The 23383-nt window shown below is 44.0% G+C and overlaps 1 protein-coding gene across 2 annotated transcripts; it reads right to left on the bottom strand.

Annotated features, from left to right (window-relative positions):
* Window positions 1-334: 334 nt before the first annotated feature.
* YBX1 (Y-box binding protein 1) lies at window positions 335-23037 on the bottom strand. Of its 2 annotated transcripts, XM_053920674.2 has the most exons (8): window positions 22722-23036; window positions 21973-22036; window positions 8140-8173; window positions 5628-5717; window positions 5024-5326; window positions 4656-4738; window positions 1322-1587; window positions 335-713 (listed from the first exon to the last, which is right to left on the bottom strand). In XM_053920674.2, the coding sequence occupies exons 1-7, from the start codon at window positions 22885-22887 to the stop codon at window positions 1353-1355; spliced, it is 975 nt and encodes a 324-aa protein (XP_053776649.1). In that variant the 5' UTR covers window positions 22888-23036; the 3' UTR covers window positions 335-713; window positions 1322-1352. The 2 variants fall into 2 exon arrangements, with proteins under 2 accessions (XP_053776649.1, XP_053776650.1); XM_053920675.2 differs by lacking the exon at window positions 5628-5717 and having other exon boundaries at window positions 22722-23037.
* Window positions 23038-23383: the final 346 nt, after the last annotated feature.

The following is a 23383-nucleotide window of genomic DNA, read 5'->3' as shown; positions in this document are numbered from 1 at the left end:
GACACTATAAAAACACAGCCAGACCAGGCTTGGGTTACAAGGGAGTGAAGACCACAACACTACTTCCCTGATCTCCACGTTCTTTCGCAGCCTTCTCACGGGCACCACACTACTCGTTACCACCCCCTCTGACTACTCCAAGGAGCCGCGTTTGTGTGCGCTGAGCACCCCAGGCTCTATGGCAGATGTCGCGTGACTCTCAGGTGGGTGTCTCCAATGGGCGTGCTCAAGTTAACTCCCCTAGGAACAGAGGATGCTAGGGCATGACCTCACCCCTTTGCCATCGCCTCCCAGCAAAAGGAACTTCAACAAGACAGAAATTTACACAAAGACAATTATTTAAGACCTTTATTAACAGGTGCTTGCAGTTTGTTGACTTTTTTGAAAAAATCAAGTTGTAAACTTTTATTACAAATTAAAAATGAGGTTCTTAAAAATCTCAACTTGACCAGATATGAAACAATTTAAAAACCTTTAAAGGTGTAGTGAGAAAAAACCAGGCTTATTTTTTTTAAAAAACACTTTTGTCATTACCAAAAAGAGACGTCTTTAGATAAAAATAATAAAAACCCCATGCTGCATAGACAATGCAGATAGTTCTAGTCATCTGGTCAACGGGCAAAAAGCAAGCACTTAAGGTCTTCAGCTCCAATCTTTTGTTCATTTCTTATTGCTGGAATTTCATATTCATTTCTTCTTGTTGGATGACTAAACTGTAAAAGGGAAAAAAAGGAAAGATTATCTTGTACAATTCACTGCAGCGTCCTTTCCATATACCAAACGGCTCCAGATCCCATCAACATACCTCGAAGTATTTAACAACACAGGCGGACAACATGGTGCCTATACATAGTTACTTGGAGGTTTCTGAATGACCTTTGCCACCCCAAAATACAGAGGGACAACCCCCCAAAGCATCAATGGCTAAAAATGCTAACTCCAGAGCCAAACAGAAGCAATTACAAACCTCTCAGTACCAAGTAAAAAGGGAAGACCTTACTTCTGAAATTGATGTCAAAGCTGCCACTTTCCCCAGAGAGACTCTATTGGTCGTCCTCACCTAGGTTATTAATTCTAGCGGCTACCGCACTTCTTTTTAAAAAGGCAGAACACTGTATTGTAATCAACACACTTCTTGGGGCAAGGCTAACAAGACTTTTCTCAACTGGTGAAATCACAGAATACATTCAGAAAAGTTTGAAAAAAGCCCTAAAATATTCAAAATACACTGTGAAATGAGTTCTTCTCTTGCATTAACGAACACTATTCATAACCACTAAGAGGCCAGAAGGCCATTTAAGGTTCAGTTAGGCTAACTCACCCGGATGGTGGTAGAGATGGTAAGCCGGCATTTACTCAGCCCCGCCCTGCTCAGCCTCGGGAGCGGACGAATTCTCAGCTGGTGGATCGGCTGCTTTTGTCTCTTTGCCATCTTGTGGTTTAGGGTTTTCTGGGCGTCTGCGTCGGTAATTGAAGTTGCGGCGGTACCGACGTTGAGGTGGCTGCTGACCTTGGGTCTCATCTCCTTGATTTTCCTTATCTTCTTCATTGCCGTCCTCTCTAGGCTGTCTTTGGCGAGGAGGGCCCCTGGAATAAACATTGTGCAAACCTGCAATGACGAAACTTCTTTCTTTAAACCACCCACTAATGTAACACCATATCTGGTTCTTTCTGTTTATCAAGTGGTCTGCAAGCAATTTAGCAAAAACAAGAGCAAATGTGATTTATATTTCACAAATGGAGTGATGACTTCGTACAATTCTTGGAAGTGTAAAATGGAAGAAGAGTATTCTCCCTCTTTTTTTAAAAGCTGGGGACAGGCAAACAAGGGCGGGCCTAGGATAGAAAAAGCAACAGGAGAGGGACTAGGTGGGGAATTGCGCCTGACACTGGGCTGCTCTGACTAAGTCAGAGAAAAGAGGGTCTTGGAGACAGTTCAGGGGGTCAGCCTGGGATGAGCTGCAGCTGCCCACTGCTCCCTGGTTGCAAGTCTCATGCAGACACTTAAAGAGTTTAGGAGAGGCATGCCTGCTGGGGAGGGAGGGGGGAGGGGAAAGGGAAAGGCTTGGGTGTGCTCCTGGGAGGAAGAGCACACTGGAAGATGAGTATGTAAAACTGGTCTTTGGACTAGCAAACTTTTTACCAATAGTATACAGTAAGGTTATACAACAGTATAATCAATTACAAAATTAACCACGAAATGACTTCAATAGTGGCACAATAACAACAGTTGACGTCATTTTATAACATTTTAAATGGGCTTCATAGTAACCATGTTTGGGAACGAGGGCTACCCAACCTTTATAGATGAACACTTGCTTAAAATGAAGGAATTGAAAACCAAAAAGATGCCCTCTTCACAAATGAAAGCACAGTCACTGGGGAAAGGCATGTGATTCCACTTCAATTTCATTAGGATGGCCATGATCAAAAGGGCAAAAAGTAACCAGGGCTAGTAAAGATGTGGAGAAATTAGCTTTAAAAAGGGGCAAACAACTCAACTGTGTAGCAACTCATCAGTGGAGAAACAAATGTCAGAGCGACGGGAGAGAATGTCATTTGGCTGTAAAAAGGATGCTGCATGCTACACCATGGGTGAACTTTAAGAACAGGCTAAGTGAAAGAAGCCAAATATATCAGGACCACAGACAACAATATCAGGACTTTCAATCATCCAAGACTCTGATTTCTCTTGCTGGTGATTACAAATGTTGCTAAGTGATGTTTTCGAGGCTTCTCCTCCATCCACACTCACGGCACCCCACAAAGCCCCAGGAACACCAGGACTAATATCGTGCCTTCTGTACATTCTGGTAATCCTGGACTTAATCCCCATTTAGATCTCTACCCTCCATTTTCCACTTCTAAATTCCCCAATCTCCCACCCACTCCCCCTCCCTCTCCTGAAACCCTTTTAATCTGTCTGTCTATCTATAAATAAAGTCATGGTCTTTGGCAAAAGTGCTGTGGCTTTGCCCTGCAGCCTTCAAATGGTGGTCATCCCACCCCACCACTGTGGCTCCTAAGTTAATTCTCCCCATTTCTGTCTAAAACCCCAAGGCTTCAAATTTCTCGCTGGGCTATGTTCCCTTCACTATCCGTTTCCTGTTTTACTCATGACAGACCCAAATAACCCGGGCTTTCCCTCTTTACGTCCTGTCCAGTTGTTCCCTCGATTTTAAGCATTCCATCATGCAATGCTCCTTTCTATCTTTTATCTCCTCTTCTTCTCCCATACTTCATTTTCCACTAGGATCTATAAGCCAGTGATCCTATCACCTGTGTCCCTAATTCTCCCTTAATCTTTTTCTCTTGTTTTTACCCAATACACACCCAAATAATGATTAATGGGCCCACCATTAATCATTACAATCAACCCCAATCTAGTATCTTCATTTGGATAAACAAATGCTACACAAATCCAACTTTGCCCAATCTGAACCCGTTGTTCAAAATGGCTAGAAAAACACGACCACGCTGGTGGGCCCACTTTAAACTTGTGACCACTGCTCTATTGTTTGATTCCCTGTTTCTTCTGGAGACACGTTCACACCTTTGACCCAACCCTCCCAAACCTCCTCTCCCCCCTCTCCTTTTGACTCCCCCCCAACACTTGGTGCCCTCGTACTCTGGGCTCCTCACACACGCAACACTCACGGTGCCTAGCAAAAGACCAATCTCCTACTTGAGTATACTGCCTGTTAGTTTTAGAAATCACATTTGGAGACTTAACTGTCACACCATTAGATTGTACCACTGTGAGACTGGGAATATTGCTACAAAGTGTAGTACGCATTTATGTATTAAACATGTCTGGCTGACGGAGCTCTTTCCCAATTTCTCCATACTCTAATATTTAAACATCTGTTAAAAAGGATCTTCCTAATACCCAAATAGGGAGGTTGGTTATTTAATTCAAGTCTGGAACTGGGTTTCTTTCCCAAAAATTATAGATTAAAAAGGATTTTTAGAGAAAGGAGAAAGAAGGGAGAGAGAGAGGATGAGAAACACAGATGTGAGAGAACACCATCCATCAGCGGTCTCCACATGCTCTGGCCAGGGACTGCACCAACAACACTTCGCTCTGTGGGATGACGCCAAACCAAATGAACCACACTGGTCAGGGCCCAAATTGTAAATTCTTAATCAAGTGATTGCTTTTCTAACTTTGGGACGACTAACAAAAAGTACACACTTAAATCGAGAAATGATTAATGGAAAATTATGCCACCTCCAGAAGCAAAACTCTCAACTCTTCAATTCTGGTGCAGTACAGGTCAGATGCTCCTCATGCTTGAAAGGCGATGCTCACCTTACCCTTCTCCCTACCAAAGACGGTCTTTAAGATAGAATGCAGTTTAAACTATCCTCTTACCTGTTCGAGGACAGAAAATTTGAAATTTTATACCCTCATCACAGAGGTAAGAAAAAACACACACACACTCCCCAAACAAAAAACCCCAACCCTGTAAAGTAGACCCCATCTAGAGCCAGCAAAAAAGACGCAGACAACAGTCTCAGCGATAACTGACTTCAGGTTCACCTCTTAGACAGCTGATTAAGGAAAACGGGAAGTATTATTCAACAAGACTGCAGGAGAAGCACGATACTGTCAGGTCCTAAACATGCTCGGCAATTTCTAAATAAAGCCGTACCTGCGAAATCGTGGTCTGTAGCCCCGATACATATTCTGTCTCACTGGTCTACCTTGTTCTCCCGCACCCTGGTTGTCAGCACCCTGAAACGACGAGGGACACCAAGCCAACTGATTAGTAATGGAGTAAAAAGCCAATAAGACAAGTCCAAAGTCTGATAATAGGCGTTAAAAAATTACCTAGTAACTGTGACTATATTATAAACTAGTTATTAATCCTTTTGGTTCTTATTAGGAATTAAAAAGTGCTTCCCATTATGATTAATATAGGTCCAATAGAGGGATGACACCAAGAAAGAGCTTAAAATGTATTCTATTGAAAGTTACCATATACTGTTGTTGATCATCTTACTTTTTGGCAAAACTTACCTCCATCACTTCTCCCTGCACGGGAGGGTTGGAATATTGTGGTCGACGCCCATAGGGTCTCCGCATGTAGTAAGGTGGGAACCGTCGCCTGCGGTAGGGCCGGCGCTGTTGGGCCTGGCCTTCAGGAGCACTCTCCGATCCCTCATTCTTTTCCCCACTCTCACTGTTCTGGTAATTCTGCTGGTAATTGCGTGGAGGACCCCTGCGACGTGGATAGCGTCTATAATGGTTACGGTCTGCTGCATATTTACTGCCTTGCACTGGAACTCCACCAGGACCGGTAACGTTTGCTGCCTCCGCACCCTACAAAAAGTCATCATATATATTGAAAACGACAATGGAATTAAGTACGCTAACCAAAATTTACACAAAGCAAATAAAAAAAGGGTCTGTGGCCAAGGGTGCACAAAAATGATTAAATATTAATTCCTCACTGTTCTGATGAGATTGCCCTCTAACTGTAGCCAGTGTATTATGCTCGATGCACCTGTGTTCATGTGGTCACCTAACCCATCCATCCACATTAGAGCCACCATCCTAATGGATGAGATCTCCAAAATATTTCCACACTGAAGTCAAACCTGTACACAAAAAGCATCCTCACCTTTTCTCCTTCAACAACATCAAACTCCACAGTCTCTCCATCTCCTACACTGCGAAGGTACTTCCTGGGGTTATTCTTCTTTATGGCAGTCTAGTAATATCACATTCCAAAAACAGATTAAAGGGGAGAATAATGTGCTTTTTCATTTAAAATGTACCAGAGTCAATATTATTTTAGGTTCAATATACACTTAAAATTAGCTTTAAATAACACCAAACCATCAATATAAATATGCAAAAACAGGCACCAATGCTATCCCCAACCTCAACCAAAATACTGCAGAGTCTTGCAAGACCCCAGCATTTTACCACAATTTTCCAAACTAAAACAAGTAATTTAACACTCAAGACAATATATGCATTTCTAAATGCTTTAGCAAAAGCATTGTATGTTGCTTTGAACGAAATGAGGACATCAATCTATCCCCCAAAGACTGCACTTAATAGTAGAAGCTAGCCCACCCAGGGCCAGTTTAGATGACAGGCGAGTTTAGTTTTGCATGCTTCAAAGTTGACCAAACCAACTTTGCCCAGCAAACCATACAAATGTCGACCCAAACCCTTTCAAACCTGCCTGTGATAACCCTTCCATGGGATGTAATTCACGTATCATCCATGCCACTTTTTATATATCTGACTACGTGGGACAATTGGTCATTACCGTCCCCACAATACATGTCACGTTTATTGTTCTCCAGACTGCTACGACAAAGTAAAAGGGGAAGAATAACACCTCACACCTGTGGGGAATGCTTCCACAAAGTTCTTTCACACATTACCTATTATTCTCATTATGATAAATGATGTGAGGTATTAGTGCTCCTTTTTTAACAGATAAAACAGGCTTTAAAAAGTTACGTGACTTGCCCAAGGTCACACAGACAATTAGTGGCAGAGTGTAGACTTCTCTGAATCCAGGTCTCGGGACTCCAAACCCCATCTTCATTTGCTACATCGCAGCAGTATCCATTAGGGATCAGTCATGCATTCCATTCCAAAGGGGGCAGGACACCCAACAATCCAAAGCTGATTAAGCTAAGTTGCCCAGAACTGCAGTCTCTTGGATGCATCCCTAAGAGCTGAGCAGCCGAAGTCCCAAGAAACAAGTAAATGTTGAAACCACTTCCAAAATAAAGAGGGGAACATACTGGTGACACCTTGTGGGTCAGAACAAGTGGGTGACACACACTCAGCCAAATAAATGATCTCATCTGTCATCTAAACTGTCACAAAGTTTTCGTACCTTTCATATATAGCCAACTCTAAATTACCTGCAGTCATAGGGGATAGCAGAACTATGGGTGATTAAAATCCCTAAACTCTCATTTCAGTCAGCACCTGCAGCGGCCCTCCCCAATCGCCCCCAACCCTTTCGTGTTGCTAACACACAGTAAGATGGACACATCTTGCCATCTCTTGGTCCTAAGTCTTTATTTTTGAACACACAAAACGGAAGGAACAGGATAAGAGTTGGTATTCAATTTTATAAAACATTTGTTTTAAAATAACATTTTGTCTGAGCAGCCCTGTGTTTGTATTTAGAATTTAAATGTTTCCATACTTATAACTGACCCTGTGTTTATCTGACAGGGCTTTCGATGTACCAGAAATTGATCTGGCTCCCTCCCTCAGTGCCAGTGTACATTGTCCAGGACACTTTAAGAGAGCTACAAAGCACCAACCTAAGACAGCCCTTCTTAAGTATGTCGCCACGCAAGCTCACACTGGCTTGAAAAAGATGTGTATCGAAACTGGCTTACATTAACAATAAAGTCCTTAATTGCTCAAGCATTTTCCAACATATTTTCATTAAATGGTACTTGAGAAAGTTCAGCATGTAGAACCTACCACTCCCCCCCCCCCCGCCCCAAAACATTGAAGTCAACCTAAAAATTATTTGGTAAGTTCCAAACTTGCCACATTGCCTCTTCTTTTAGCCTTAAACTAGGTGAGGACTTCTACAATTTCCAAGCCGGCCAAAATTCTCCAAAGGTAAAAACCTATCTTAACCCACTCAAAGTGCTTCAAAAAAAAAGAAAGAAAGAAAGGGACCATATTACTTTGCTAGTTTTCTAGGATCCATTTCAAATTAATGTCTTGCAGCTTTGTCCTATTTTCCCCATGATTACTGTGATCTGTCCTTACCATACAGGCAAACCCAGTAACATTTGGAAACAACTTACAGTTCAAGTTTACATTAATGGAGGTTTACTGCTCATCTAAAATTACGTTTAAAAATTTAGTGTAATGGCTTGAGCAATTCAACATTTTAAAAAGCTGTAACTATTAACAAAACGTCAATTTCAAACTACCAATACACTCTGTCTTAAGTGAACTGCCAATACATTTATACATTTAAACATGCTAGAACTCTTCCTATAATGAATTAAATAAATCGCTTGGTGATTGGATTTAAAATTCTTTTTTGCAAGGAACCATAGTTGAGATGACAACCCCGCCCCCCTTCTCAAAAGCCTTGAGCCAGAAGCATAAATATCCGCACAAGCACCCACCTGGTGTACAAATACATCTTCCTTGGTGTCATTCCTGTAAGACAGAGAACCAAGGTGAACAAGTTAAAAATGGAATACATTTCATGTTGCCAAAGATTAAGAATACACTGGGTCTTTTATGCATCTCCCTCCTATTTTTCTTATTAGAGACTTTCAGGCTCTCAACTAGCCATTAGGAAATTTAACAATGAAACAAAACAACAGTAACAAAATTAGTAAGCTGCTGTGATTTCTGCTTTAAAGACTAAGCAGTTGCCAACAATTGTTAACTGCACCACCTAAAGGATAAAACAAAGTCTAAGAAATCAAAACGTGACCTACTAAGCCACTAAGAGGGTGGGGGACAGAACATAGATCATCACGCCTTATCCTACTAAACATCACCAATGTTCTAGTACACCCCACCTCTTCCCGCTAGAGCATGGTCACTAACTTAAGTAGGAGACCACAAACATATTTCCACCCATTAATTACTAGCTTCCTTCTTTCTCACTTCATCCTCAATCATTTCTTCTTCACCATTTCCTATTCCCAACTCTCCTTGAGGTCTTAAAAATGACCACTAGAAACCCCACAGAACGCACACCACTGGGAGCGAACCCTAATGAAAACTATGGACTAGAGAGGATAATGTGTCCACAGGGACTCATCAACTGTAACAAACGCATCAACTGTGGTGCAGGATGGTGGGGACTTTGTGCACGTGCGGGCACAGGGCACACTGTCTGAAAAATAAAGTATTAATAAAAAAACAGCATAATGAAGTACAAATACAGACACCACCAATATCCACATCATTCATGTGACAAGCATTATACTGGGAAATTAAGCAGATGAAGGTAAATAAAATTTTGTACTAGCACACACAACCCCCTTTTGCTTCTTTTTACATCAATCATTCGTCTAGTCAGTCTACTGATAGGCTTTTAGGTGCAGAAATGTGATATGATACAAACTACTGGCTATTAAAATCCAGTGGCTGCTATTATGAAAAGCCAAGAAGTGCCCAGTTAGTTACAAAAGCTACTCCAGAAGTCTGGGCCAGGACCGAAGGGAGGCCTGGACTAAGGTGCTGGGTACGACAAATGTGTATTTGACATGTCTTGAGGTAAAATGGAAAAAAACTTTGTGGATAAAAAGACGTTAAAAGCAAGGGGGGGGGGGAGTGGAGAATTAGTTGTGCTTTTAGGTTGGGGACTGGGGTTAAGGTGATGACACTGTGAAGGAGAACCACCACCGGAGGAGAAACAGATTCCCATACTGTTACTGAGCTCCCCACCCTCTTCACTGTTAGCAAACCAGAGAAAGGCTCCACGGGGGTTCTAGTGCTGAATGACAAAAGGAGCAAAGGCTGCAATGAACTAAATTGACTTACTGACTGTAGGCTCCTTGCTGATCCATGGAGCAAAACATACACCTAAGAATCCATGCAGCTTGGAATATCACTGACATGAGACTATGTTTATGAGAACATGACAATTTTAAATCTTTAAAACAAAACCCACACATAAACTGCAAAAGCTACTCAAGGCATGTGACTGAAAACTGACCTTACAAGCTAGTTGAGTATCAGGAACACTAGGGAATTAATAGCTGATTATAATGGCCATCTATAAACAATTGTCACAGCCATCACTAATTAGTGTTCATGCCCAATACGATGGATTTTTCAATCCCTAAGGCTATTAAGTGGACCAACAAAAAATTGGTAGAGGAAGTTAGAAAATTAGAGAAAAAAGGAAGTTGAGTAAAGTCTAGAAGAATGATTCTCAACAGGGGCACTACTGGCCACCACAAGGCATTTAAAGTCTTTCCAAAGACTGGGGGCACTATTTGCATCACAGGTGAAGGGTGTCAGGCTTAAGGATGACTAGGTAAATAATTACATGGTATCCTACTTGACTTTTATATAAACAAACTTATTTGATTTTTGAATGCAACATTTTTTACTGTTTTAATATGCATTAAACTTACTAAATATGCAACTTCCACAGAGAGGGATTTCCTTTTTTATGGCTGATAATGCCACGAGTGTGTCTGGGTAGCCACTACAGTGCTCCTTCTATTAACCCATTATTTGTGGGAGCAACAATTAGTCACCATGTCCACTAATGAAGCTGGCAAACAAGTATTTACATACCAGCACATATACACCAAAATAAAAAATAAAAGTAGTTCATGAATGTTATTTCAGGATTGTAGAATATTTAGAAATTTATCAGAACTACTTTTCTAATGAGGACAATCTTCTTAAAAACAGACAAGGTGGCTCTCCACTCCGCCCATTCACTAGACAGCTGCAGCCCTGAGACATGGTGGCGAAGGCTGTAGTGAATGGATTTGGCTGTATTGGCCACCTTGTCACTAAGGGCTTCTTTTAACTCGGGCAAAGTGGATACCGCTGCTATCAATGACCTCAACTACAGGGTCTACACGTTCCATTATGAGTCTACCCACGACCAGTTCAAAGGCAGCCAAGGCAGAGAACAAGAAGCCTGTCTTTACAGAAAGTCCATCTCCATCTTCCAGCAGCGAGATCCCGCCAACATGGAATGGTGATGCTGGTGTTGAGTATGTTGGTATCCACTGGTGTCTTCACTACCTTGGAGAAACCTGGGGCTCACTTGAAAGGTGGAGCCAAGAGGATCATCCATCATCTTTGCTCCTGCTGCAGATGCCCCCATGTCTGTGATGGGTGTGAACCACAGAAGTAGGACAACTCCCTAAGGTTGCTAGCAGTGCCTTCTGCACCACCAACTGCTTGGTTCCCCTGGGGACAGTCATCCACGACAACTTTGACATCGTGGAGGGACTTGTGACCATAGTCCATGCCATAGTCCAAGAACCACAGGTGGCTCTTCTGGGACGCTGTGGTGTGATGGCTGAGGGGCTGCACAGATCATCCCTGAACTGAATTAAGAAACTCATTGGCATGGCTTTCTGTGCCCCCACCCCCAATGTGTCAGTTGTGGATCCCACCTGCCACCTGAAGAAAGCTGTTAAATACAATGACATCAAGAAGGTGGTGAACTGATCCCTGGTCAGGGCGCGTACAATAATCAACCAATGGCCCTGGCTGGTGTGGCTCAGAGGATTGAGTGCCGACCTGCAAACCAAAGGGTCGCTAGTTCGATTCCGGGTCAGGGCACATGTGTGAGTTGTGGGCCAGGTCCCCAGTAGGGGGTGTGCTAGAGGCACCCACATGTTGATGTCTCTCCCCCTCTTTCTTCCTTCCTTCTACTTTCTCTAAAAACAAATAAGCAGGTGTCAGAAGGAGAGGTGGGAAGGAAGAAGAGTGTTATACTGTTGCTGATAGGTGATATGTACTGGGTAGGCAGGCCTACAATAGTTGCCATCTATACTGAAGAACATATACAGATATTTGTGTCATTACATAAATACAGTATAACAACTTTGTATAGCATTTACTTTGTTACAGTCATGCATTGCTTAAGAGGGACACATTCTGAGAAATGCGCCATTAGGTGAGTCTGTCTTGCAATCAGAGAGCAATTACATAAACCTGTACAAGATGTTACTGTAGGCAACTGTAAACACAATGTTAAGGACTCGAGTAACTATACATAGAAAAGATACAGTAAAAACATGGTACAAAAGACAAAAATGGCACACGACTAGAAGTTGCTCTGGTTGAGCTAGTGAGCAAGTGGAGTGAATGTGAAGGCCTAAGGCATTATTGTACACTACTGTGTATTTTGTAACATCGTACACTCAGGCTACACTCCTTTTAAAACATTCTTTCTTCCATTAACCTTAGCTTACTGGTACCTTATTTCACTGTGTAAGTTTTTATTCTTTAACTTAATTAAGTTGACTGTTTGTAACATCTAGCTTAAAACACAAAACATTTTTGCCCTGGCTGGTGTGGCTCAGCAAGGGGTCACTGGTTGATTCCCAGTCAGGGCACATGCCTGGGTTGCAGGTCGGGTCCCCAGTGCGGGGGCGGCCACACGTTGGTGTTTCTCTCCCTCTCCCTCTCTCTAGAAATAAATAAATAAAATCTTAAAAAAAAAAAAAAAACAAAAAAAAAACACACACCACCGCAAGACATTTTCTTCCTTTTTAAATTTTTTTTTATTTATTTATTTTTAGAGAGGGGAAGGGAGGGAGAAAAGAGAAGGACATCAATGTGTGGTTGCCTCTTGTGTGCCCCCAACTGAGGACCTGGCCCGCAAGCCAGGTGTGTGCCCTGACTGCGAATTGAACTGGTGACCCTTTGGTTTGCATGTCGGCAAAAAATCCACTGAGCCCCACCAGCCAGGGCCAAAAACATTTTCTTTATATCCTTACAATATAAGTTTTGTTTAAAAAAAATAATAAAAATAAAAAAATGTTGAAACCTTTAAATTTTCTTGTTAAAAACCAAGATATAAACACCCACACAATTAGCTTAGGCCTACACAGTGTTCAAAATCAACATTATGGTCTTCCACACCTTCACATTCTGTCCCACTGGGAGGTCTTTCAAGGGCACTCAGAGCACAGAGCTGTCATCTGTCATCTCGTATGATAACAAGGCCTTCTTAATGGAATACCTTCTGAAATACCTGCCTGGGTCTCTTCTCGAGGAGGTGTCACTCTACAAAAATTTGTCTATGGTTTCTTTGTTCATCTTAGATTTGCTTGTAAGCAGATAATGCACCATGAGAACATTCCTCTCTATTAATGAAAACCTTCTGGTGTTGAGATCCATGTTTTCAAACTTTTTAACAAGCTTATTGAGGTCTACAAAAGCTTCTGCTAAACAGGTCACTGTGAATTTTCTCAGAGGTTATTTTTTCTCCTATAGTTTTTTCCCTTTCTCTTGCCTCTTCAGCTGTGCGTTCCTGTTCCAGCTCCAACAACTCATTAGTCAGCTCCTCAGGAACCACATCTAGGAGTACCTCAATGTCACCCTCACCCACACCCAGGTTTGAAGTTGTTTGCCATCTCAACCACAGTCTTGTTGACTTTTGCAACTTTGAGCTAAGATGTTGTGACAGTTACAAGGACAGTAGGGAACAGGACTTGAGCATCCCCAGGATTTTGGTATCTGAGGGTGTGTGTATGTGTGCTTGGGATGAAACCAATCCCCCACGAATACTTGGGACAACTATATGTAGAAACCAATAGAGGCTCACAAATGACATCATGTCAGACAACACAGTACTCATTTATACTAGCCTACTAGGCAATGTAGTATAGCCAGCCCCCCCCACTTTCCCTTCTGCACTCTGAAAATGTTAAAATGGAAAATTCTAGAAATAAACAATCCATAAGTTTTAAATCATGCACTGTTCTGAGTAGTGTAATGAAATCTCATCTTGAGCCATCTCACTCCATCCCACTATTACCTGAATCATTGTTTTGTCCAGCATGTCCACAGTGTACACGCTACCCAATCTAGTAGCTGACTCAGTCACCAGGCTGACTGTTGTGGTATCACACTGCTTGCATTCAATAACCTTTATTCTACTTAAGAATGGCCCTAAAGTGCAACAGTAGCGATGCTGGCAATTTGGTGTGCCAGAGAGAATCTGCAAAGAGCTTCCTTTAAGTGTAAAGGTATGTATAGTTAAAAAAAAAAAAAAAAAGTATATATAAGGCTTCTGAGATTTCAGGCACCCACTGGGGAACTTGGAATATATTCCCCATAAATACAGGTGGGGAGGGGAGAGGGAATTACTGTAATATGACCAAAGTTTATCTGTATTTTTAAGAAGAAATTGGACAGCAGAAATTTCAGTTTTTAGCCCTGGCTGGTGTGGCTCAATGGACTGAGCGCTGGCCTGTGAACTGAAAGGTCGCTGGTTCGATTCCCAGTCAGGGCACATGCTTGGGTTGCAGGCCAGGTCCCCACTTGGGGGAGGGGGGGGTGTGAGAGGCAACCAACTGATGTATCTCTCACACATTGATGCTTGTCCTCCCTCTCTTTTTTGCTCCCTTCCCCTCTCTATAAAAAGTAGTATCTTAAAAAAAAATTTCAGTTTTTAGCCAAGATAGAATACCACGGTTTAGATTCATTAAATCAATCTAGTTGCAAATTGCTAAACGACTATCCAGACTAACAGGAAATCCGATTTTTAGTCCTCATTTCACTAACAGTTGTGTAACCTTGGAAAACCGCCTCCTCCTCAATGAATCTTTTTCTTCACCTGCAAAATGGGAAAAACTAAAGGAGATGCATACCAGCTTACATTACTGAGGGCTTAAGTACCAGATACTGTGCCAAGTGCTTTAACTATCTGTATTATTCAATCCTCACAATCCTGAGGTAGGTGCTATTATTATCCACCATTCTACGAATGAGGAAAATGAAGAATTTGACCTTCTCCTCACAATAGTAAAATTTGACCCCACAAGCCCTTGTCTTGATTAGGAACATGGAATGTTCCATTCCATGTTGAGAACTCAAAAAGGACCAGTTCCAAAATCTTTACACTTTGGCTTTACAGGCAGATTACAGCATATGGTTGCTCCGATTTTTGGAGAGAATGATGACAGCTAACAAGCATCCTTGATACATCCTCACCTGCTGTACACAAAGTTATTCCATGTAATTAGACCAGGGCTCTGCTATACATATCACCCTCTCCAACCTTTTAAAAACATAAAAACCATTCTTAGCTCACAAGATACACAAAAACTCCTGTGAGCCCTGGCTGGTGTGGCTCAATGGACTGAGCACCGGCCTGCGAACCAAAGGGTCACCGTTCGATTCCTAGTCAGGGCACATGCCTGGGTTGTGGGCCAGGTCCCCAGTGAGGGGACGCATGAAGGGCAACCACATATTGATGTGTCTCTCCCTCTCTTCCCCCCTCTCTAAAAATAAATTTTAAAAAGCTGTGAGTGGTAGTTTGTTGATCCCTGACCTATACAGTAATATTGGGGGGAAAATGCATGCCGTGGCCACTAGGGATCTTACTGAACAGGAAAAAAAAGCAATGAAAATAAGATGACCAAAACGGCTTAGCAAAAAGCATGCTTAACCTTTAGCTATTTTTGATGTCACGGGGAGAGAATGCAGGCATCCTCAGCACCTCATCTTCCCCTCACCTCATGGTATATCCTGAGAACCAAGAGGCACACTTCGGCCTCTGCCATGCTTTACTGAGGGTGGAAGGCTGCAGACAGAGCAGACTAGTTTATGAGCTACTCCCCATTGGTGGCAAACAAGTCACTGAAGCCATAGACTGTCACTCTTTCATCCAGCCCACCAAAGAACACGGTAAGCACTCAACAGAATTTTAAAAATATCCGAGTACTTACTATTAACACCTGCCAGCTGTTAAAATGTAATTACTATCACTTTTTATTTTTCTGAATTCCACCATATTAGTTCTTCCTCTAATCTGCCACAAACCACTGGGCCAACAATGAAAGTCCGCCCTGGCTGGTGTGGCTCAGTGGATTGAGTGCTGGCATGCAAACCAAAGGGTCGCAGGTTCAATTCCCAGTCAGGGCACATGCCTGGGTTGTGGGCCAGGTCCCCAGTTGGGGGCACACGAGGGGCGACCACACAATGATGTTTCTCTCCTCCCCTTCCCCTCTAAATATAAATAAAATCTTTAAAAAAGAAAAAAAGGATGTATTTTTAAGTATTTTTTGATTATGCTATTAGTTTTCCCAATCTCCCTCCCCTTTGTCCCCCACCTTCCACCCTGCCTCCTCAACCCTCCAGCACCCCCCACCCCAGTTCATGTCCATGGGTTGTACATATAAGTTCTTTGAGTCCTGTTTCCTATACCATAAAAGAAAATATTTCTAAAATAGAAAGGACAGCAAGTCCAAAAGCCTCATCCATTCCTCTAATAAAGTCACTGTGCTAAGCACCAGAAATAAGACACGCCCCCAACCTTAAGGATTTCAACACAGAAGGCCACCCACCATTCAACCCAATGCAGCAGCTAAATTATCAAGTATGGTTTCCTACACATTAGAGTATGTTAAGCCATATGAATCAAATGAGGCATGAGAGAGGTCTTTACCAGAACCACTGAAAGCCAAGGTTGGAACGATGGCTATTCCATTCCCAACTACATGATCTTGGGCAAGTAGCCTTATTTGAAATGTGGGGATTTTACACCTATTAAATGCTTGCTAATTATCATTTAAAAACCTAGTGAAGGCCATACTACAATCAAACCTAAACCCCTGGTCCATACTGCTGCCATCTGAAATAATTTTACTTGCAGCCAGTTTCTAGAACTGTTAGCCAATGGAAATAAACTACAAACCAAGTATCTAAGTTTGTTTTCTAGTAGCCATAATAAAAAGTAAAAACAGGCAAAATTACTTTTCATCAACTCCACACACAGTCAACATAAATTTGAAGTACGTTACATTTCTCTTCTCATACTAAGTCTTTATAATCTGGCAGGTAGTTCACACTTATTGCTACTGCATTCAACGGCGCAGTCTCCACTCTCCCAACAGTGTCGTTCTATACGGCACACTTCCGTCCTTCCGTCCTCCCGTGAGTGTACTCTGTGCTGTGTACTTCCACCCCACCTCTTTTGTTAATAAGGGCATTATATTTACTACTGAAGAATAGGTTGTTGGGTTTTTTTAATCTATCTAGAAATAGTACAGTATTGTCACATCCAGTAAATAAGGACACAGTACTGACTCCCAAGAAAAAGGAACCACAAAGAGCAAGAGGCTGAAGGGGATGGGGGGGGACGACGGGGACAAAAATCAGTTTAAGTTAGGAGAATGCTTAAAGGGGGGGGGGGGGGGAGAAATCCTGCTGGGATTTAAAGAAAAAAGAACTCTCTTCAACAGTTCCCAATGCAGCACAATGAAAGTAAACCACGTAGCCAGCCAGCCCCGCCTGGAACTTCTACACCACTCAATCTATCCGATTCTAAAAGAGTCTCAAAGCTATCCTAAAAGTTTTAGATAGCAATTTGGGGGGGAGGGGGCCAATTCACAGTATTGGCTGAAATGAGACCTACCACACAAGCTTATCTAGCCACAACTAAGTGCTCTTGTTGCAGATTACCACACCAAGCCGCTTTTGACAACTAATTTGTCCAACTGCATAAATTAATTTATAATCCTTTGGTTACAAAAACAAACTCCAAGATTTACCTCTATGTGCTCCACAATCCAAAGTATCCAGACACCAACTTCCAAATCCTGCAGGTGACTGTTAAGATCACAAATCCCAATTACTGTTTTGTTTGTTCTCTATTAAAACACCCTGACCACACACCTAGCAGAGGCATTCCTATTTCCCACAGTATCTTTTACCATTCTGCCTGCCTTAGGTGAGCTAGACTGTAGATGCTTCCAAGAGCTAAGATTTGGAGGGCAGGAAACTCAGCACTAGAGTACTAGGAAAACAGAAAGGGAAATACACTAGGTTCCCTATTCTAGATTTCAGGATGAAAAGATCTTACATATTGGTGACTTGGTGAACACTGACTGACATCGGGCCAGCTTCATTCAGATCAGTAGCTAACATAACCAGCATATAAATCAATCCTCAAGTGCTCTGCATAAAAGTCACTGTCAGAAGAGCCCCAGTTCTGAAGAAACCAACATACAATGCTCTAAGACGTGGCTTGAGAACTACTTAAATATCTTTTTACGCCTCCCCATCCTCCAATTCTCTTCCTTAGCAACACACCACCAAGTTCTTTAAGCCTTCCCTAGTGCCACACAGCATTTAGTCAATTACATTATAGACTACCCATGATTCTATGGCTTAGAGACAGATCTCACTGTGTGATCAAGTTAGTATCAGCCTGGCTTTAACAGATCAAGGGACTTGGCAGTCATCTTTCCACAGGCTTACAGAATCGTAGTATTTAAGGCTCTGTGGGGTCACAGACTCATGTTTTTTTTTTTTCTTATAACAACCTAACCTTAGCTTGCAGGCCATAAAACCAGTAAGATTCAGAAGTGAAATAAAGATCTGTTGTTCTCTACTGTAATCTCCCAACATTAGCTATTAAGCAAGTCCTTTATTTGTAAGGCCAACTTCTACGTTGAACTGGTCCTGTTACAGCAATCCCTAACTACAGGAAACAGGCAGTGCAAGGTAGAAAGTTTTCACATCTCTGAACTAGTCGTCAGCACGCTGCTCTAGTGACAACTAGAGATCATTTCAGAGTCTTTCAGTAGCTAAGAATAGCCGCCCGAAGAAATCATCTGTAACTATGTGGACAACAACCAAATTGAGGATGGCTAGGGTCTATTTTCAGAGACAGTCTAACAGCAGTCAGTGAACACAAACTCCGGAGTCAGAAAATTCACTTCAAATCCCAGCTCTGCCAATTACAAGTCTCTTTCTGGGGCAAGTTTACCCAACCTGTCTGTGCCTCAGTATGTTACTATACCTCCAAAGTTTGAGCATTACATGAATTGGTTCATTCACGGCATTTTAATAGCTTGTAAATTCTTGACAGACATTAGTTACCTTTACTTATCATCACTGTGGGAAGGAAGTCACCTTCAGTTATACACATGTGGAATCCCCCCAAAGGAGCACTCGCTAGCCCCCACCAAGGGAGACCAAACCAGACAGCCTGGACTGAATGTGTTTGTAAAGAGGAATGGCAGGAAGAGAAACCAACAGGAGAAAACAAAGCCTGACAGACTGCAGCAGAGACACGCCTCATTCACAGGTGGTAATAATATTCACAGCCAGCTGAGTTTTTATTTACTTGGGACTACAGGCCCTAAGGCTAAAATTCAGATCTTAAAAATAATCACCAGGGTATTTCTGGTGCTATATCCCAAACAACAAAACACCTGGGGGCAGCTTTAGCTTCTAGGCCACCAGGTTGTGACCTCTGCTTTATTCACATCTCTGCTCCAAACTCCTTGCCTACCATAAAACTTTAGAATGATCAATTCAGCATTTTAAGCACTCTACAGAATAAGAAAGTATTCCTATTGTAGTCATTATAAAGGATGCACCTCCTGTCGAAACGCAAATTGTTCCTGCCTCCTGCCAACCTCCGATGAGCTTGGTGAGCAGGATCAATCCACAATGGCGGGAAGCACGAGACACAGCCAGGCCTCCAGTTTACAACAGCAGCTCAAATCCGGAAACCAGTGACCCCTGTGGCATCCTTTTAATGACCCCTTCAACAGTTCTGAATCACGTTTTTCATAATAAAATGAAAATAATCTTGGGGGGTTGACAAACCCCTCTGGTCACACAATCCAATGATCTGCTGCAGATGCAGCATACAAACATTAACAATGAATTTCTCTGAAAAACTAGAAGCACGAGGGGAAAAAACCTTTCACCAATAGTTCTAACAAAGCTGTACCAATAATTATAACATAGAATTTAGAGTGACAAATGTTTACAACAAAAAAAATACATTTCCTTAAAAAAATTTACACAAAACCTCTTTATTTCAATTATAAAAATCTTAAGAACCCGGAACACACAATCACAGAACCCCAAGGTTAAAATGAAAGCCACAGCAATCATCCCAAACACCGCCCATCCTCTCCTTCAGAGACACAGCCTGTTTGTATCTCACCCCCCACCCACCCCCTGCTGGCCCAGTGTCTCCAGACAGACCTACAGACTGAACTGAACCAACCCCCCGCATCAGGAACTTGATTTCTTTAAGACACACCCCCCCCCACCCATCCCCAATCAGGGCAAACCTCTCCCAGACCAACTGCAGTCAGATTTTACAATGTCTTATTCAAAAGTCTCAGAATCAGTGAAATGATCAATTTGGAAATATGAAGTACTTTTAAACCAGTTAATTTGACAAAATAGTTGAGGGCTGGACAGTCCAAACAAAGGTTCATCAAACACCAATTTAACTTGACCTGGAGGATAACCAATTGAATTGATTGAGAGTCAGAACAGAAACATACAAGCAATGCCATCTCATAAAATAAAAATTTAAGAATGTGAAGAACTACTCTCATCTTGAGATCAATTGTTCACTTCAAAAATATCACAACCCACGTCCATTTAACAAAATACAGCAAAACAAGGCACACGCTACAATTTTTAAACATTAAAAACTACAACCTAACCACTGAAAAGGCTGCAAATTACAGTCCCTTCTACTGTGATAGCCTATGATTATAATGGTTAAAATCAACATTTTTCAAGGGATGACCTGAAAGCCATAATCACCTGGAGTTCTTGTTTAGAAATGTACCCCAGACCCAATGAATCCAAGCTGGGAAGGAGAACTCAGGAATTTGTACCCTTTCAAAGTACCATAAGCACACAAATTCAAAACCACTGTTTAAGGTTTATGCCCTAAATATGGCAATACTAACTGAAATGCTAACAAATTCAGAGATCGGTCAACTAGAAAGTGGTCAATTGTAAGCACCAAAGTATTCATTCCTTCCTTTCGTAGCAACCTATTATCAAGAAACCGATGAAAAATGTAGCCTTGGCCTGTCAGGGAGGCAGACAGTGTTAAGAACAGATGGACCACCAGTGCTTACAATTCCTTTTACTCCCCCCACAATACTTTACAGTTGAGTGATGACCGGTTTTTCACCAGCCAATTCTCCGTCTTTAAGCTTGATCTTGCCCATTTGGCTTCCTGCGGGGTTGTCCATTTCACAAGCCGTTGGCATTCTTGTGTTCTTCTAAACCTTCAGTTGTTTAAAGCCTTCTACAGCGCAGATGTAAGAAAATGCTGGGGCGACTGTCACACCTGCAAGGCCAACTCTCTCAGCCCAGCGGTGCACGACCCCCTGCAACTAACCAACCGCACCACCCGCCCCGGCAGCCATCTTGAAAATGACGCCCGCTCCCGGGGAGCCCGGGAGCCCCGCCAGCAAACCGCACCGCACCGCACCGCACCTGGCCACCTGGCCACCGCTGCAGGCCACCTAAGTAGTATTCCTGAAGATGCAGTTTGTACCTCGGCCTTCAAACACGAAGGAAACTGCTGCCGTGGGCTAAGGCCACTCCAATAAGCTGCAACCGAACCTTTAATAAAAACGATTTAATAGGTCTGATTTTGGGACAAGGCAGTAGAAGAACTAAATATTGAAGAAGGCAAGGGCCATTTTACACCAGAAGTTACTTACTCTATGAGCAAATGAAAACAACTCTTGTTGTCAAAGCAGTTCTAGTATGAAATTCACCTAAAGCAATCAAGACAGCTTTGCTGAAACGCTAAACAAAGGCAATATAACCTTAGTCAAGATATCCGCACCTCGGGTATTTACACTGACTGTTATGTCATGTTACCTCCAAATGTCAACAAGCTGGAACAACCTACACACTAATCAATAAGTCACACTGATTTCAAATACTAATTTCAATAACGTATAAAGTAATGACAAGCATAAAAATGCAGTGGGCCCGAGTCTAACGGATTTACACTAAATCCTAGTTTCATCAGTCTGCCCTGTTAGGAGATGGCTCTCTCATCCCGCTTGCTCTTTTTTAAAAAAAGACTTTGCTTATTTACTTTTAGAAAGGGGAAAGGAGGGAGAGAAACATCAATGTGCGGTTGCCTCTCACACATCCCTACTGGGGACCTGGCCCGCAACCCAGGCATGTGCCCTGACTGGGAATCGAACCGGCGACGCTTGGCCTCTCAGGCTCAATCCACTGAGCCGCACCAGCCAGGGCTCATCCCGCCTGCTCTTAAATTCCGATGTACCTAACAAACCTTTTAAGTTAGCTTTAAATTAATTATTAGTCACAAAACAAAGACGATCTCTAGATCCACTTATCCCTTCAGCCAGGAAAACAGAAGTCCCCCTATCGACACACCAGACACAAGGGGCAAACGAAGCATGCTTCAACAATCCCAACTCCTCAAAGCCTGCAGCTTGGCGCGGCGCGTGCGAGAGGTGGGACGGTCAGCTCACCTGTTGATGAAACCATATCCGTTCCTTACATTGAACCATTTTACTGTTCCCAAAACCTTCGTTGCTGGAAAAGGGAAAAAAAAAAAAAAGCCCACGATTACCAGACATCCTTTTTCTAAAACCGCCACGCTTCAGCATCCGGTCCCTCGTGTGCTTCCCGGCGGCGGCCCGCGGCCACCTGACAGCCTTTTCCTTTAGAGCCCGCTCGCGGGCCCACCGCGCCTCCGCGGTCCACGTGGGTGACCTCAAGCCCGCCACGGCCAGGGGCGGGGGCCCAAGTTGGGCGTTCGCCTAGACAGCAGGCGGCGGCTGCGGGGCGCGGAGCACGTGAGGGAAGGGGAAGCCGCCCAGCCCACTCCGGCCTGCGTAGGCGGCGCGCCGCGCCCTCGGGGTACACGCGGAAGGGAGCGGGTGGGGGACTGAACAACGGCATGCGGGCCCCTGCGCACGCCGCCCGCAGGGAGGGCGGGACCCCGCCGCACACGCGGTCGGTGGCGCGCGGCCGCCCGGGGGGAGGGGCGCGCGGCCACGCGGGGCCCAGGGGCGCGGGAGGCGGCGCGCGTGCGTCTACCGGGCACGCGGACCAGGCGGGCCGGCGTCCGCGAGGGCGCAGGCCTGGGGGAGGGGCAGCCGCGCGCCGCCGAGTCGGTCCCCGCCGGCCGCGCGCAGGCCGGCTCGCCCCGCTTCGGGTAACGGTTCCGCCGCCAGGTTTTCCTACGGCCCCACCCCTGTCCCCGTCCGCCTCTCACCGATGACCTTCTTGTCCCCGCCGGCAGGCGCCGCCGATGTGAGGCCGCCCGGGCCACCGCTCCCTGCGCCGCTGCCCGTGGTGCCGGGCTTGGTGTCGGCAGCGCTGAGGGTGGGGGCGGCGGGGGGGGCGGCAGGCGGCTGCTGGGTCTCGGCCTCGCTGCTCATGGTTGCGGTGATGGTGACTGGGGCCGGCTGCGGCAGCTACGGCTCCTCCCGGGGTGTGATGGTAACTAGGCCGGCGGCGGCGGTGGGGCTGCTCAGGGCTCTCTGGGGTCCGCTCTCCGCTCCCGCTACCGATCGAACTAGCGAGAATGGCGGGACGGGCGGGATAAGCCTTGCGATAGACCCGCCTTAAACATCGTTCACTGGTCAGGTGTGCTGTCAATCTGGCCACATGACCCTAATCCCTGACTTGTATTGGCTAATACTTGATCACTCCTCCACTTTCATTGGCTCTTAGGCGGCTAATTCGGTCGACCTACAACCGTTCCTGCCTCCGCCGCCGCCATAGAGACCGGAACTAGAATTAGAGTCACCACGAGAACCATAGAGTACCCCAGAGGACGGGCAGAGAGAACGTGACTTTCACGAGGCAGTAGCATGGCCGGGCAGGCCACACGTCCGGGCTTGTGTGCTGCTGGTAGGCAAGGCACGGCCAAAT

Source organism: Desmodus rotundus, chromosome 3 (assembly GCF_022682495.2).
Source record: "Desmodus rotundus isolate HL8 chromosome 3, HLdesRot8A.1, whole genome shotgun sequence".
Taxonomy (NCBI): domain Eukaryota; kingdom Metazoa; phylum Chordata; class Mammalia; order Chiroptera; family Phyllostomidae; genus Desmodus; species Desmodus rotundus.
The sequence above is the reverse complement of the archived record's forward strand: the minus strand, read 5'-3'. Positions and strand labels throughout refer to the sequence as shown.

Bases quoted from the DNA above. Each gene is read 5' to 3' on its own strand.
- YBX1 (XM_053920674.2), bottom strand. From the start codon at position 22,887: ATGAGCAGCGAGGCCGAGACCCAGCAGCCGCCTGCCGCCCCCCCCGCC. The intron at 5,718-8,139 runs GTGGGTGCTTGT...TGATATTACTAG, and splicing joins AAGATGTATTTGTACACCAG to ACTGCCATAAAGAAGAATAA. The intron at 4,739-5,023 runs GTAAGTTTTGCC...TCGTCGTTTCAG, and splicing joins TGCAGGGAGAAGTGATGGAG to GGTGCTGACAACCAGGGTGC.